Here is a 16,953-nt window from a genome sequence, read left to right on the forward strand (position 1 = left end):
AACTTCTAATATTTATTACTGCCTCCAACTTCTTTGTTGGAGATCGGGACTACATCATGCAGAAGGTGTCTTTTCCACGAAAAGGTGAGCAGTGAGGCTTGAGTACGCATCGGAGGGAGTCAGGGTTGTAGCAGACTAGATACAAAAACGTGACTTAGTGTTTTAGACAAACACTCTCCTATATAGTGTATTAATTTACATGTAGAAATTCTTTTCGCAATAGCAGGAACGTTTTTATAATTGCTGAAATGTCCGGAATTTTACCAATACAAACACTTTGTAGAAATGTGAGAAGGAACGTGTATAAAAGCGCAATGTTATCTAACTTCAAATTAAAATAGTAACAATTACCAATCATAAAATCTTTCTTTTAATATCTTTTAGATATAGAGCTTCAGGATGGATTATGTAACAAGGACGACGGCAATGGCACACGGTGAGCAAAGAAGCTTGTTTCCGAAAGAACGGCAAGTTATCTGTGAAAGGAGAGAATGTGTAGTATGCAGTAGGTGCGCAAAACAGATATTGGGCTAACGGGGCTTCAGCTAGGATGAGATAGCTTCCTGGGCCCACACACAGTTGCACCTGAGTACTTCACAAGTCTTTTAAAGACATTTTGCTTATTAATGAGGCTTTGATGTCCCCTCCGCTTACAGCCCCTGCAGCTCCTCTCTTCTTTTTGCTTGAAGTTAAGCCCCCACTGACATTTTTTTCTAGCCCCCCCTCGATATTTTTGACTATGGTTGCGCCTCTGGCTCCAGACACCCCCCCCCCCCCCCCATGTCGTTTTTTTAAGTTTTGGACGCTGCTATCTCCAGTCTGCTGTATAGAACCTTATCTGAGTTGAAGTGGTGAACTCTCTTGGTTACACTGAAGGCTTCTTCGACACGTAGAGCACCCTCTTCCAATCACGCCATTGGGACTAGGTGAGCAAAGAATTTTGTTTCCGAAACAACAACAAAAAAATTGTGAAAGGAGAGAGTGGGTAGTGTGCAGCAGCTTGACTGTGTAGAAATGTATAATTACCTCCGAGCAGTGACAACAGATAGGTTACAACAGTCTGAGAAACAGATCTACAAGCTTATTGCGACACTTTTGTGTCACTTTTAACATGGGAAAAGTGGCCCAAGGAACTTGTAAATCTGCATCTGACTTTTCAAGAAAAAATCTCAACTCCAGACTCTGCAAGACAGTTTTAATGTTGTTTTCTCTCTCTTTCTCTCTCTCACTCTCTGTGACATCATTTCTCTTTCTCTTTTAAAGTTATAGACACTGCTATCTACTTTGACGCGTAGAAGCAGAGTTGAATTGAAGTTGTGGACTCTGGTGGCCACAGTGTTTATACAATGTAAGCACATCGGCCTAGATATACAATGCCTCCATTGCAATGCATTAGAAATAAATCAACAAATTTACAATCCTGTTGTGCCACTTTTGTGTCAGTAACGCAGTAGGCACTTCCATATAGACACCACTTGAACGCGGGACTATAACAGAAGTGAAATGTACTAGGCATCCTGCACACGTAAAATCGTATTGTTACCTTCACTTGTAATGCTTCACCTTATTTAGTCACATCTACATAACTTTAAACTCTTTTTTTTCTTTTTTGATTTGCAGATTACCTACCCAACGTCTTTTGGAGTCCACATCACAATTTGTTTTTAATACTGTTTTATTAAAGTTATTTTTCTACTTGTTTATTATATTATCTTTAAGTTACGTTTACAGTTATTGTTGTTTTAATAAAAGTTAATTAAAAAAACTATATACTTGTTTTTTTGGGTGGGGGGATGGTCCACAACAAAAATAATATTTATAATTTGAAGTTCTATAGTAAGATGTTTGACAGTAGGGTTGAAAATTACTGGCTGTACAATAAGTTATATTTTCTCTGGATGGACTACAAAATAGAATGGAAATCAAAGTAAAACAAAACAATGTGTACCACATTTACAAACCTCTTGCGACATTTTTACTTGCAAACTTACCCCCCCTACAAAATTAACTGTGTGGGCCTCAATGATGCCCCTCAAACCATGAAAACGACTACCCCCGGAGATTTCTATATGTTATGTTATGTTATGTTATAACGTTTTATTGAGCGCGAACAGCTGCCCCAGCAACGAGGCGTCCCGGCGCTAAACTATAACAAAACCAAAAGGGGGGGATTGAGCGGAGAGGGCAATAAGAAGTTAGGATGGGGAGAAAAGGAAAGTTTTGATCGCTTTGCGGAAGGCGAGCAGATTAGTTATGGAGCGAATGTGAAATGGGAGGGAGTTCCAGAGCCTTGCCCCCAGGACTCTGAAAGAGCGACCGCCCATTCTGCTTAGCCTTATACGTGGGGTGACAACCAAGTTTTGACCCGAGGAGCGTAGGGCCCGCTGAGGGGTGTAGGGCTCTAGGAGTGGACGCAAGAGGCCAGGACAGTCAGTCTTGAGAATTTTGAAAACCGTAGTGAGGGCTTTAAACTGGACTCTGGCTTCTATTCGTAGCCAATGTAGTTTCTGGATGGTGTTTCTTGCGGAACACCTTCGGGGGAGGCCTACAACTGCCCTGGCGGCAGAGTTTTGAATACGTTGAAGCCGCATCATCTCAGCTTTATTAAGGCCGAGGAAAAGGAGATTGGCGTAGTCCAGTCGAGCCAGGATGGTGGATTGGACTATTAGTTGACGCGTATGGCGATCAAAAAAGCCAAGAATAGGATGAAGGTTCCTCAACAGGCCCACAGAGGTGGCAGCCAATTTCTTAGTGTGGGTCTGGAAGGTAAGGGATGCATCCACCCAGACACCAAGGTTTTTTACCACGGTTTTGGGGGGGGGGGTCGGGCCCAATGCGGACGGCCACCAGTGATCAGTCCAGTAGTCAGGGTTTTTGCCCAAAAGCAACACCTCTGTTTTGCCAGCGTTCAGCTGGAGGCAGTTGTGTGACATCCAGCGAGCAACTGCCTCTAACCCGTTCTTGAATCTCGCCGCTGAGATCGAGGGGCCCTCAGTCAGGGAAATGACGAGCTGGGTGTCGTCGGCGTACGACACTAGTGTCAGGTCCCATTCTTTTGCTATTTCGGCGAGAGGCTGGACATAAAGATTGAATAGGGACGGGCTGAGCGCCGATCCCTGGGGGACGCCTTGCTCTATAGGGTGAGGCTCTGATGTAAACGGGGGGCAGAGACCCGGAAGGACCTGTCAGTTAGAAATGAACGGAACCACTCTAGTGCAAGGTCTTTAAAACCAATGGCTTCGAGACGTTTTAATAAGATGGAGTGGGAGACCGTATCAAAGGCTGCGCTGAGATCGAGTAGAATCAGCGCAGCACTTTGACCGGCGTCCAAAATGTTCCGTAAGTTTTCAATGGTGGTCAGCAGGGCGGATTCGGTGCTGAATCCTGGCCTAAAGCCATTTTGTGAAGGGTCTAGAATTTGGTGTTGCGTCATGTAGTTGGCTAAGACCTTGTTCACATGGGCTTCTGCCAGTTTGGAAACCCATGGAAGCAATGAAATTGGTCTGAAGTTTCCTGGTTGTAATGGGTCTAGGTTAGGTTTTTTTATAATTGGAGAGACCCAGGCCTGCTTCCAACACGTGGGGACCACTGCTGAGGAGAATGATAGGTTAAGTAGGGTAGTCAACGAAGGCAGGAAGAACTCGAGAGATTCTAGAAATTTGGCGGGTCTCATGGCATCTGTGGGCGAGCCGGATTTGACTTTGGCGCACAGTTTGGCGAGTTCGTCAGAAGTTAAGCTGGGGATAAGAGACAGACTGGGACTGTCTGACGAGGGCTCACGTGGTTTGGAGGTATCCGGAAGGATCTGAGGGAAGGAAGTGTAGATTTTCTTAACCTTTTCAGTAAAGAAGGTGGCAAGTTCCTCGCATTGTTGTGCGGAGGTTATGCCCGAGGTAGGAGTAGGACTGTCTTTAAGTTTTTGAACAAGTTCAAAGATAGTTTTTGAAGGATTCTTACTGGAGCTAATTGCTTCCGCATAGAAGGAAGCACGGGTGGTGCGCACCGCCTTGTGGTATAACCTCAATTTTAGCAGGTAGGCAGCTTTATCGGTGTCCTTGTAATCTCTCCTCCACTGGCGTTCAGCCCTTTTGCAGTCTTTCCGCATGGTTAGAAGATTTTCGTTATACCATGGGTTAGATGGCGTATTGCGGGTTTTAGTCCATTTTGCTGGTATGAGGGAGTCTAGTCCTAGGTTAATCCAATGTTGAAAGGCCGCGTATGCGGAGTTAATATCTTCGTCTGAGAGGTTAAGGTGGAGGTTACCTAGTTTGCTGGTAAGGTCACTAGGAGCCAGTTTATGGCACGGCCTCTTATATCGGGAACGGGAGGTGTTTTTCGCAATCGAGTCTTTGGTCTTCAGGGTGAATTTGATAAGGGAATGGTCAGTCCACCCCATGGGTTTAGGGGGGGCAGCTGAGGCATCTGGAAGATTGGAAAACACAGGGTCCAGTAAATGCCCGGCCGAGTGAGTGGGAGTTAGAATGAGTGGGTTTAGCTGAAGGGCCGTGAGGTCCGCCTGAAGGTTCTTAATGGTATGGTCAGTCAGGGAGTCGAAATGTAAATTAAGGTCTCCCAGGATGGTAAAATTGGGAGAGGATATCACTAGAGTGTGAGCGGCATCTAAGAGTTCCTCAATGAACCTGGCAGTGGGGCCAGGGGGCCGATAGATATATAGTCCGGAGAGGGTGAACTGGGGATTGGTGGAGATTTTAAATCTTGCACTTTCACAGCCCCAAATGGCTTCCTTTTCAAAAGTGCAGTTGTAAGACGATTTGTAGACAACAGCTATTCCCCCCCCCCCTGGAGTCTCTATTGATGGTTTTTATGGAGAAACCCTCGGGCAGCGAGAGATTTAGGATGCTGTTTTGGTCATCGTGGAGCCAGGTTTCACAGATAAACATAATGTCAGGATGTTCCTCTGTTATGAGAGTGAACACCTCGGCGTGGTGTTTCACAAGAGATCTGACATTAAGTTGGAGAATGGAAAGAGAGTGTTGCTTATAAGCAGTGGTATTGTGGCTAACTAGCCCGGGTGAGGGTATCTGAAAACAACATGACTTACAGTACAGACCTGTTTGTCCCAGGCAGCCTTCAAGTTTGTTGCATCTTGAGTCTGGTTTAAGTGCAAGGAGGGATTTGCTATCGTACTGGAGTTTAGATGGTGCGAGTTGAGCAGGGGGTCTGGCGAGAGGCGATGGTCTGGCGATGACGGGCGCAGACGGGCTTGCCTTAGGCGCTCCCGCTGCGCTCGTCCACTGCGCTTGCGTGGGAAGCACATTTTAGGGAAGAGGAGAGGTGGGCGTGGCCTATCAGGTGGGCGTGGCCTCGCGGCTGGCGATGGCGGCAGAAGTCAACAAACACCACAAAACAGCGCTAAAATCCGCTGCAAGTGGAATGCTTTAGTGGCAGGCAGTCCAGCACAGAGCTCAGGGCAGGAAACAAAGTTTTAAAATATGTGAAACAAAAGATAACAGATTAAAACAATTTGCGTGTATTTCCTCCGGCTTCCGCCTCAGAGGTGAAGTTATAGAGAGCGCACACGAGAATCAGCGCGTTCTTATTGGCTGGAGAGGTGGGCGTGGCCTATCAGGTGGGCGTGGCCTCGCGGCTGGCGATGGCGGCAGAAGTCAACAAACACCACAAAACAGCATGAGGGAGGCTGCGTTGCCCACCGCCTGATGCCCTGGAGTCCGCCACGCCCAGACCCGGTTCCTGCAGTGTCCAGGGAGGAAACAGCCATTACAACGCGGTCATAACCACGTGTGACCCTCACCACAAATTCATTAGCAAGCATATGGCTTTACCACGCATGCTTTTACAACTACTATATATTTACCACGCATGATAAAGGCATAAGCACGGCAATGGCTTTGTGGTGACGGTCACGTGTTGTAATGGCTGTGCCTTACATGCTTCAAATTAGTTTTTAGGTATGCATGTGACCAAGTCTGATAAGATCGGAGGCCAAGGACAAACACCGTGGTGTCTGTGGCAGGAAATCTGATGGATCACAGAGAAGATAGGTGGGGGGTAAATTGAAAGTAGGAGGTATAATAAAAATAACAGAGGAAAACTACTAAAATGGCGGAGGACGGAGTATGTAATTAACGTTTGGCGCCTCGGCAATAAGTTTCAAATAAATATAGATAGAATATGATTATTAATATATTACAAAAGTATAGCAGCGGATGAGGCACACGACCCAGCAGAAGAAAGCAGAAAATGTAATACCTGAAATGAGGAGAGGTTTGCTTGGCGAACTTGAAGACAAACAAAGAAGCGTGGGCTTGGAAACGAGGCTGTGCATGCGTAGAGAGTACAACTGGTGCAGAAAAAAACTCAGAAAGTTTTAGATACTATCATCGAGATATAGCTCTTTTTTTGACCAGTAAAGTTAGCTCTGAAAAGAGCAGTTTATTATGAGCCCCAAAGCCCCCACGGTCCCAGTCGGCTCCCTGTGTCCTTCGGAGCCAGCATTGCTTTTGTCACCCCGGGCACTGCAGAAGGCGACATTGTAGGCACCCCAGGACACTGCAGAAGCCGGCCCTGAACGGTGGTGGTCCCAAGGGCCATCAAAGGCTCCAGGAAGGGGACCGCGAGGCCCACCTCCCAACATTCAAATGCCCCGAGGGGTGGTAGTCCCTGTGGCTGGGTAGTCCACCCCCCCTATTTTCTATATTAGAGCCCCGGGGAGGTGATGGTCCCCGGGGCGTGTGTGGGGGGCTTGAAACCCCCTCACAGTTTTTTTAAACAAAAAGAGGCCCCAGGCATTGGCGGTCCAAGGGGCTCCGAGGGGGCCATGAGCCCCCCGCATGCATATAGTTAAAGCCCTAGGGGATGGTGATCCCCGGGGCAGGGGGACCCCTCTGGGCCCCCCATTATAAAAAAAAGATTGCCCCCGATATTTGCCCCCCCGGGGCTAATTAACAATAAAGCAGTCTTTTTTTCCCCAAAAGGCGTACCATACGCGTACCACGCGATTTAAAAAAACAATTGGGATCTAAAGATCCATGTAGGACCCCCTGAGCAAGCCCAGTGGGTCAGGATGTTTCTACCCTGCCCCCTTTCCTTATTTTTCAACTTTGTTTTACTGTTTTCTTGTGCCTCGGTTCTACCGAGGCACAAGATGGCTGCCAACACTTCATGGTTTGGAGTGTTGACAGACAGTTGACATCCAATCAACATGCAGCTCGTGCTCGTAATTGTACGGATTTCCGTACGCGTACAGTACTTTGTCTCTAATTATCACTATGATTTTACTTTTGATTTTCTCAGGAACTACTGAACGGATTTACACCATACAAAATGCACAATCTGCGAACCGAACCCTACCTTGCAGCCAAATTTGGTGTAATTCCGTTTAGCTGTTCGGGCTGTAGCCCTGGCTAAAGGTCCCTATGGAAAATTGCATGGGGAAAACAAGTTTTGAGACCCCCCTTTTTTCTCGTCCTTCACTTGACGAATCACCCCCAAACTTTCACCAAATGACACCAAATTTGGCAAAGAGGTAGTTCTTAGTTCAGAAAGAACCCTTTTTGTTAAATGGTATAAATCCGTTCAGTAGTTGCTGAGAAAATCTAAAGTAAAAACATATATATATCTATGACCGCGGATCCTCCCAAGCACGAGCTTTATGCTAATTGGCTGTCAAAACTCCAAACCCGGAAGTGTTGGCAGCCATCTTGTGCCTCGGTAGAACCGAGGCACAAGAAAGCAGTGAAACAAATGCGCAAAAAACGCAAAAAGGGGGCAGGGTAGAAACACCCTGACTCCCTAGGCCTGCTTAGGGGATCCCACAAGGACCCCCAGGGCCCCCTAAAAAAAAATGATATAAAAAAATTGGCAAAATCCGCGCAGGGTGCGCGGATTCTGCCGAGAAAAAAAACCTAACGTGGGGACTCCCGCGCTTTCTTAGTATTTAGTCCCCGGGGGCAATATATTTAATGTAATGGCCCCCCAGCCCCGGGGACCACCAACCCCCAGAGCGACAAAAAGAAATGGGTGGGGGGCTTAAAGGCCCCCCCCAAAGCTCTGGGGATTGCCACCCCTGGGGCTTTTAAGAAATATGTGGGGGCTCACAGCCTCCCCAGCCATGGTGACCGCCACGCCCCTGGGGCTTTAATTATAAAGTAAATAATTCTGTGTGGGGGGCTTGAGCCCCCCAACACGCCCCGGGGACCACCACCTCCTGGGGCACTAAGTATTTAAATTTGGGGGTCAGTTAAGGACCCCCAAGCCCCAGGGACCACCACCCCTGGGGCTTCGGAAATATGGGGAGAGGGGCCGCGCGGCTCCCTTCTGGATCCCTTGATGGCCCTGGGGACCGCCACCCCCAGGGCCAGCTCCTGCAGTGTACCTGGGTGCCCACCCCTGGGACACTGCTGTTTGCCATGGCAGGGTGGGAGCCTCGCGGCTCCCACCCTGCCATAGCAAACTGCTTTGGTTTTTGGAAGATTCCAAAAACTAAAGCCGATTGCTTTTCCACACGGGGAGCTGCATCTTAGCAGCTCCCCCTGTGGAAAAGCAATGCCGGCTCCAGAGGGACGCGGGGAGCCGGCAGGACCGTGGGGGATTGCGGACCCCCAATGATCCCCAACAGAGAGGGTCAGCCCTGGGGGATGGGGTCCCTGGGCTACAAGTGGCTCGGGAAGGGGGGGCACGCGGCCCCCCTCCCCAAAATTCTGTTTTTAAACAAACAAAAAAAAAAAAAGGCCGGCCCCAGGGGATGAGGTCCCTGGGGCCATAAGTGGCCTGAGGAGGGGGGCAATGCAGCCCCCTCCAAAAGAATTATAAAAATAAAAATAGGGCATGCCCCGGGGGATGGGGTCCCCGGGGCCGATTAAGGCCTCGGGAGGGGGCCACGCGGCCCCCTTCCACATTTTTTTTATAAAAAAAAAAGGAGGCAGGCCTGGGGGATGGGGTCCCCAGGGCCAATTAATTAGAGAAAGAAGGGGGCCACACAGCCCCCCTTCTTAAAGGAATAATACAATTTGAGATGTCATAACTGATGTCATGAGTGATGTCACTGACCATGTCATGAGTGATGTAATATATGATGTCATCAGCAGTGCATTGCGGGCGCCCGAGTTATAGTTAGCTGAACTAACTATAACGGGGCAATTTCAATGGTTTTGTATGAGTGAAATGTCCAACTAACTATAACGCCCCTGAAACCTATGGTTTTTTCAGTGAATATATATATATATATATACTGTCATGTGATCAAGGCTCCACAGACCTGAAGTGTTATGGCAACAGCACTGAAATAAATTACTGGCATCCAATTACCGTGGTCCGTGTCCGTTCCTGCATGCTGCTCATGATATATATATATAGATATGCTCTTCATTTTTGAATATTCATGATGCCATCTTCTTATGATTTTTCTCATGGTTCTTTATGATATGTTGTATTACTGCACTACGGCACTTTAACACTATTAATGCAACAGAGGTTAGAAATAGTAGCAGCAACATCACTTTTTAATCCCTGTACTTTACAGGAAAAGCACTTTTCACTTTATATCTGAGAGTGCAATATTTGAGTTTTTTGGGATCGACCATTGGTGCAATAGAGGAAGTGGAGCAGCACATCACACTTTTTAGTCTCTGTACTTAACAGGAAAAAACACTTTGCACGTTATGCCTGCTAGTGTAATATTGGACCCTTTTTGCAATTATTATATTTAAACGTATAAATATATACGGTCATGCTCCAATACCCATTCAGAGGCTGACCCTGTGACTATGTGTAATACCAGTGACAAAGGATATACAGATCAATACAACTTATGTGTGAATAAAAAAAGATTTATAGGAAGTACCTCACATAAGTGACCACATGAGCCTGTTGGTTATTACTCATCAACTTGCTATCACCAGGTGGGCCTTACCACCACATCACAGAAGAATCCCGCGTTGGTTGAGGACTCCAGCTATGGAGAATTTAATGCTGATGGGAGCCTACATTCATCATGGCCAGCAGATAAGGGCTTCTTTGTGCAGCAAAGTCCCTTTCTCTTTGCAAACGATATGTTGCTCCTTTTGACATTGCATTGTCAACACTGATTGTTCATACGCCATTGCTGGTCTTGCATTGGGTTATGCATGTGGAGGACATTAGCAATTCTGGCGTATCAAATCCATCTTAGTCCCTCTCTGCCTATGGAGTTATTTCTGCCTAATGCTCTCATAAATTACTAATGGAGAAATGGCCAGACAATTCCCCCTGCCTCTTTTCATACACTTCCAGGCACAGATGGAATGCTTTGTATTATCCCTCTCTGAGCAGGCATTAATGCTCAAAGGAAAATGATATGGTCCGCCTAGATGGACAGTATTTCCTCTATAATGTGGCAATTACATTTTTTTCCAAGCTTAAGGAGTGTTTAAGAGAAGCACCCAGGCTGAAACAAAGTAAACCAATATGTTCTCAGGATTGGTACCAGAAAATTAAACTACATTCCAAAATAAAACGTCTGTTCTGCAGAGTAAGCATAGGCAAGTTCTGTAACGCTACTAATGTCTTAAACTGTGTAGAAACTAAAGTCAAAAACGCTGTAAGGATATCTGTTTTAAGCCTTCCACTTCACCATTTATTATATTCCCCAAGGTGTCAAATAAGCAACTTAATTGTTTAGAAGCAAATAAAAAATATGCAGCCTCTCTTCAATCTACACATATACTTCACAGTGAACAGATTTGAAAAATAAGCACTTATACTTACCTTTAATAAATTCTTCAAAGCTCTTTCAACAAAATGTGTCAAAATGGCTACATCAGAAGCCCCAGCATCCGATTCACACCGCACTTTCACAAATCTCTGTAAATTAAAAAAACACGTTATATTATTAATCATTTGCTAAATTACACAATTGACTCTTGTGACTATGGATTCTGACGCATGAATGGTAACAGAAGCAGAGATGGATATATATAAGAGTGTAGCATTGAACGTCTTATACCCCCAGATGCATCAAGCATCCATTTTGCGATTCCTTATTAGCGAAAAATAAGGAATCGCTAATAAGGAATAGCAAAATGCTATGCAAGAAGAACTCGCTCAAAAAATAGCGAATTCTTAAAATTCCTTAATTGCGACTCTCAAATTGCGAGTCGCAATTAAGGAATACCTCCCCATTCATTCCTATGGGCCTAGAGGCCCATAAGAATGAATGGGAAGACATTCTCAATTTACGAATCGCAATTAGCGAATCGCAAATAGAGAATGCGATTTCAAGGGTGCAGGGGTGTCCAAAGGACACCCTGTTGCACCCCTGAAATTGATCTGTGCACATGTGTTGCGCACACACTGGCCTTAGGGCATGTGTGTGCAACATGAAACTTTGAAAAATGCACAAAAGTGCATTTTTCAAAGTTTTTGCAAATTACCATGAAGTTGAACTTCATGGTAATTTGCCACTCCTATTAGCGAAATCGCAAATTTTTTAACTTTGATGCATTGCATTTAAGGAATCTCAATTTGAGATTCCTTAAATGCAGGTAATCGCTATTTAGCGAATTCTTAATTTGCGATTTTTGCTTTTGGGATGATGCATCCCAAATGCAAAAATACCGGTCGCAAAGGGGCAGATTCTGGGAATCTGCCCCTTTGCGAGCGGATTTTACCTTGATGCATCTAGGCCATAGTCTTAGGAGATTACTAACCTCCAGTCTTGCCCAACATACTGAATTAATTAATCATGTAGCCCCTTAAATTAAGAATCTAAAGTGAATACCTGCACATTTTTCCTTTCCTATATTCTTCACCTTATCCTAACCAGTAATAATCCTATTATTATTTATCTTCCTCTCTACGTAACCTAGGGGCATATTATCAAGGACCGGCGTTATAATTATCGCCGCTTTAGCTGCAGAAAACTGCTGCTAAAGTGGCGATAATGGACTTGATAATATGCCCTTGTAAATTCCCATAGAAGCCCATGTTCTGTTGGCCACTAAAACGGCGATAATTATAACGCCATGCTTGATAATATGCCCCTGGTGCCTAGAGGATTGGTATATTCCATCTCTGAATGACAGACTATTGATGGGAAAAGTTGTTGCAGACAGAGTGGACTTGGAGGGTTCCATTTGTAAGGTCAATCTATATTTCGAATAAACTACCTTTACCTTTACACAATAAGTGCCTCGCCATCAGTCTGTGTTTAGAACCAAAATTGCACCTCCCAGTTGGACACCGCCTGGCATGGCTATCAGCTCAGTGCTCTAACCTGTGTGAAGCACGTGGTAGGAATTAGAAAGTCCCTTGTGGAGTTAATCTCTACTTTTATTTGTACACAGGAATTATGCTACTGAAGAAACAGGGGGCATATTATAAAAAAAAAGAGATAAAATTATCGCAGCTTTAGCTGCTAAAGAGGCGATAATGGGCTTCATTATATGCCCAGGTGAATTCCAATAGAAGTCCAGGTTAACGCCAGAACCTGGGCTGCTATAGGAATTCACAAGAACATATTATCAAGCCCATCAGGGCCGGACTAGGAACCAAAACCGGCCCTGGCAAAGTGCATGGCCGCCTCCCCCAACCACCCCCCCAAGGGGTGTGGGGCCGCTGAGCTCTTTGCCAGGGCCGGTTTTCGACATTTTTGTTACAGGCCGATTTTGCACCTATGCTGCAAAAACGGCCCTGTAACAAAATCGGCCCACAGGGGCCCAAAACCGACCCCCACCCGTGTGGCACACCGGGGGATTGCTCATTGCCCGCTACGGCCAGTCCAGCCCTGAAGCCCATTATCGCCGCTTTAGTGGCAGCTTCCTGCCGCTAAAGCAGCCGTAATTTTATTGTCGTTCTTGATAATATGCCCCAGAGGAACAAGTTACTTACCTTCAGAAACGCTTTTTCCGGTAGATACAGTATCTGCCTGTGGATTCCTCACCTTGTGAATATCCACCTTGCGTCAGCAACGTTCAGAAAATTCTATGTAGCAGGCCGGCGTGGACGACGTCATAGGAGCACGGCATCGCGCGCGACTCCGTCTGACGTCACCGACCCAATATTAGGCCTACGTCGGCATGATGACATCAGTTCCGCCCTTTTTTCCGTGCCTTCGAGGCACCCGGACGGCCCAATGACAGTAGATATATACAAATACATTGTACACAGTACATACACTTCAAAATTATAAACACATAGTGTGTAGCAAAGGTAAGAAAGCCCATTTCAAAAATACATAAATATACAAAAATGTACATAAGCATAGGTAAAGCAGAGTGGACACCTGGGAGGCAGGTGGGTCAGTGAGGAATCCACAGGCAGATACTGTACCTACCAGAAAAAGCGTTACCGAAGGTAGGTAACTTGTTCTTCTGATAGATACATCTGCCAGCGGATTCCTCACCTTGTGAATAGAGTCCCACAGCAGTCCCCACTCCCAGAGGAGGGTGTCCACTCTGCTATACCAGGAAATCTTGGAGGACAGAGCGCGCAAAGTGGCCGTCCCTCCTCACTTCGTTATCCAAGCAGTAATGCTTCGCGAAAGTGTGGAGGGAGGCCCAAGTCGTGGCTCTGCAAATGTCCTCAACAGGTAAACCTCTAGACAACGCAGAAGTAGCAGACTTTGACCTGGTAGAGTGAGCTCTTATACCCTCTGGAGGGTCCTTACCGGCCAGAGAGTAGCAGATCTTGATGCACAGAATTATCCACCTGGAAAGTGTGCGCTTGTGCACCACTCTACCCTTCCGGCAGCCAGCAAAACCAACAAACAGCTGGTCATCCACCTGAAAGTCTCTTGTTCTATCAAGATAAAAGGACACCGCCCTCTTAGGGTCCAGACGGTGCAGTCTCTCTTCCTCCTTGGAAGGGTGAGGGGGAGGATAGAAGGTAGGAAGGGTAATGGACTGTCCTAGATGGAAGGGAGTTACAACCTTAGGCAGAAAAGCAGCCCTGGTCCTAAGAACCATTCGATCAGCATGAATGGTCAGGAATGGGGGCTTAAAACTAAGAGCTTGAAGCTCACATACCCTCCTTGCCGAGGTGATCGCAACTTTGAAGACCGTCTTAGACAAAAGCCTCATGGGACAATTTTGTAAGGGTTCGAAGGGAGAACCCATCAAGAATGTTAAGACAAGATTTAAGTCCCATAGTGGCACGATAAATGGAGAAGGAGGGTACTTATTAGTGAGGCCCTTCAGAAACCTCAAAACCACTGGAGATTTAAAAAGAGACGGCTGATCCGGCAAACAGAGAAATGCAGACAACGCCGAAAGGTAACCTTTGACTGTGGCAACAGCAAATCCTTGCTGCGCCAAAGACACAGCAAACTGCAAAATATCGGACAAGTGAGCCCTCAAAGGGTCAATAGTCTTCTCCCTACACCAAACAACAAATTTAGACCACCTATACAAATAGATATACTTGGTGGAGTCACGCCTGGCCGAAAGAATGACATCCACCACATCGTGAGGGAGAGAAAAGGAATTCAGGTTGCCCCGTTCAATCTCCAGGCATGAAGGTGTAATGTCTGGAGGTGGGGGTGTAGAACCTGCCCCTCCATCTGAGAGAGGATATCTGCCCTGAAAGGGAGATGGAGCGGAGGGTGAGAGGGGAGGAGGAGTAGATCCGTGTACCACACCCTTCTTGGCCAATCCGGGGCGACCAATATGACTTGGGCCCGGTCATGGCGAATCTTCCTCAGAACCCGAGGAATCAAGGGTATGGGAGGAAACGCGTAAAGGAGTTGACTTCCCCAACTCAACTGAAACGCGTCCCCCAAAGCTCCTTGCATCGGATACTGGAGACTGCAGAATGACAAGCTGTGACCATTCTCGCGAGTGGCGAACAGGTCCACCCGAGGAGTCCCCCACATCTGAAAGATGTCGTGAACAACCTCCGGATGGAGCCTCCACTCGTGGTCTGCAGAGAACTGCCGACTGAGAATGTCTGCACGTACGTTCAGAACTCCGGCCAGATGATTTGCCATCAGACAAATCTGGTGGTCCTGAACCCAGGACCAGAGACGCAGAGCCTCTCTGCAGAGACACTGCGACCCTACTCCTCCCTGCTTGTTGACATACCACATCGCGGTTGTGTTGTCCGTCGGGACTGGCACCGACTAACCGCGAAGGGAAGGGAGGAAGGCCTTGGGCGCCAGACGTATCCCCCGCAACTCTAAAAGGTTGATGTGAAGCAACCTTTCCTCTGGAGACCAAAGCCCTTTGACCCCCAGATCCCCCAGATGAGCACCCCACCCTAGAGTGGATGCATCCGTTATCACCGTGGCCACTGATGGAGGCAGTTGAAAAGGCTTTCCCTGAGACAGATTGCCTTCCACGCCCCACCAAGTGAAATCTGCTGTAGTTTCTCTGGAGATCCTCACTGACTCCCTGAGATCTCCGTTGTGCTGATACCACTGCCTGCGGAGGCACCACTGGAGCGCCCTCATGTGCCAGCGTGCATGGTTGACCAACAGAATGCAAGAAGCCATCAGACCGAGCAGACGAAGTACCTTCAGGACTGGAACAACCGCTCTATTGTAGAATAAAGGAATCATTTCCTGTATGTCGCGAATCCTTTGAGGAGGAGGGAATGCACGACATACAGTAGTGTCCAGTACCACACCTATGAACAGGTTGCGCCGGGAGGGCACCAGGTGAGACTTGGGTACATTTATCGAAAATCCCAATCTGTGCAACAACTGAGTTGTCTCTTGCAGATGACGGAGCACCTTCTCTGGTGACTGCCACCACTGCCATCACCTTGGTGAAAACTCGAGGCGCAGTAGTAAGTCCAAACGGAAGGACCGCAAACTGGTAATGTTGCGAACCCACCGTAAAACGGAGATACTTCCTGTGCGACTTCAGGATGGGGATGTGGAAATAAGCATCCTGCAAGTCGATCGACACCATCCAGTCTTCTTCCAACAGCGCTTGAAGAACCTGCGCAAGAGTGAGCATCTTGAACTTTTCTTGTTTCAGATACAAGTTCAAGATCCTGAGATCCAGGATTGGTCGAAGTCTGCCATCCTTTTTGGGGATCAGGAAATACCGGGAGTAGCACGCCTGACCCCTCTCCTGCTCTGGAACCACCTCTATCGCACCCTTTCTGAACAGGCCAGGACTTCTTCCTGCAGGAGAAGCAGGTGGTCCTCCGAACAATAACCTTGGCAAGGAGGGTAATTGGGAGGGAAACTCCTGAAAAGGAAGTGGATACCCATTTTCTACGAGATTGAGAACCCAAAGATCTGATGTAGCCGATTCCCAATCCTGTAGAAAATGAGTAAGCCGACCCCCTACCGGACCTGCATGATCCGTAATGGTGGATCTAGGGCTGCTTTGCTGATGTAGGTGGGGGTGGGTATTAGAGGAGGAAGTAGAGGAGGAGGAGGCCTGACGTCCACGGGCATGACCCCTTTGTCTACCTCTGTATAACTTATACAAAGGGTTCTGTTGTTGTTGCTGTTGTTGGCTTTGTTTATAGGGACGAAAAATGAACCTCCCAAAGCCTCTGTACTTCCTGGTGGAAGAGCCTCTAGTTTGCAGGCCCAAAGATCTAGCCGTTGCCCGGCTGCCTTTGAACCTCTCCAATGCTGCATCCGCTTTCTTTCCAAAGAGGCCAATGCTGTCAAAAGGCAAATCCATAAGAGTAGCCTGAACGTCAGCTGAAAACTCAGAAGATTTTAGCCAAGCGGCTCTTCTGGTGGCCACTGAATAACCCATTATCCTGGCCACAGAGTCCGCTGTGTCCATGCCACTTTAAATAACCTGGCGGGCTGCAGCCTGAGTGTCAGAGACAACCTCATTAAAGTTCTTTCTACCTTCCTCCGGAAGCTTAGTTGACAATTGCTTTACTGAATCCATTAAGGCATGCACGTATCTGCCCAGCAGGCAAGTAGCATTCGTAGACTTCAGAGCCATGCTACCTGATGAGAAAACCTTTTTAGCAGTTTGATCCCATTTTTTGAGTCTTTATCTCCAGGTACCTGGAGAAAAGAGC

General features: G+C 47.0%; 1 protein-coding gene across 1 annotated transcript in view; it reads right to left on the reverse strand.

Annotated features, from left to right (window-relative positions):
• The window catches only part of LOC147690382 (uncharacterized), a 2,590,730-nt gene that overhangs the window by 499,117 nt on the left and 2,074,660 nt on the right, over window positions 1-16,953 (reverse strand). The window contains exon 36 of the mRNA XM_086936677.1: window positions 10,726-10,821. Within this exon, the coding sequence (XP_086792803.1) occupies window positions 10,726-10,821 (96 nt within the window). The remainder of the gene's footprint in view (window positions 1-10,725; window positions 10,822-16,953) is intronic.

Source organism: Lissotriton vulgaris, chromosome 9 (genome assembly GCF_964263255.1).
Source record: "Lissotriton vulgaris chromosome 9, aLisVul1.2, whole genome shotgun sequence".
In the NCBI taxonomy this organism is placed as follows: Eukaryota; Metazoa; Chordata; class Amphibia; order Caudata; family Salamandridae; genus Lissotriton; species Lissotriton vulgaris.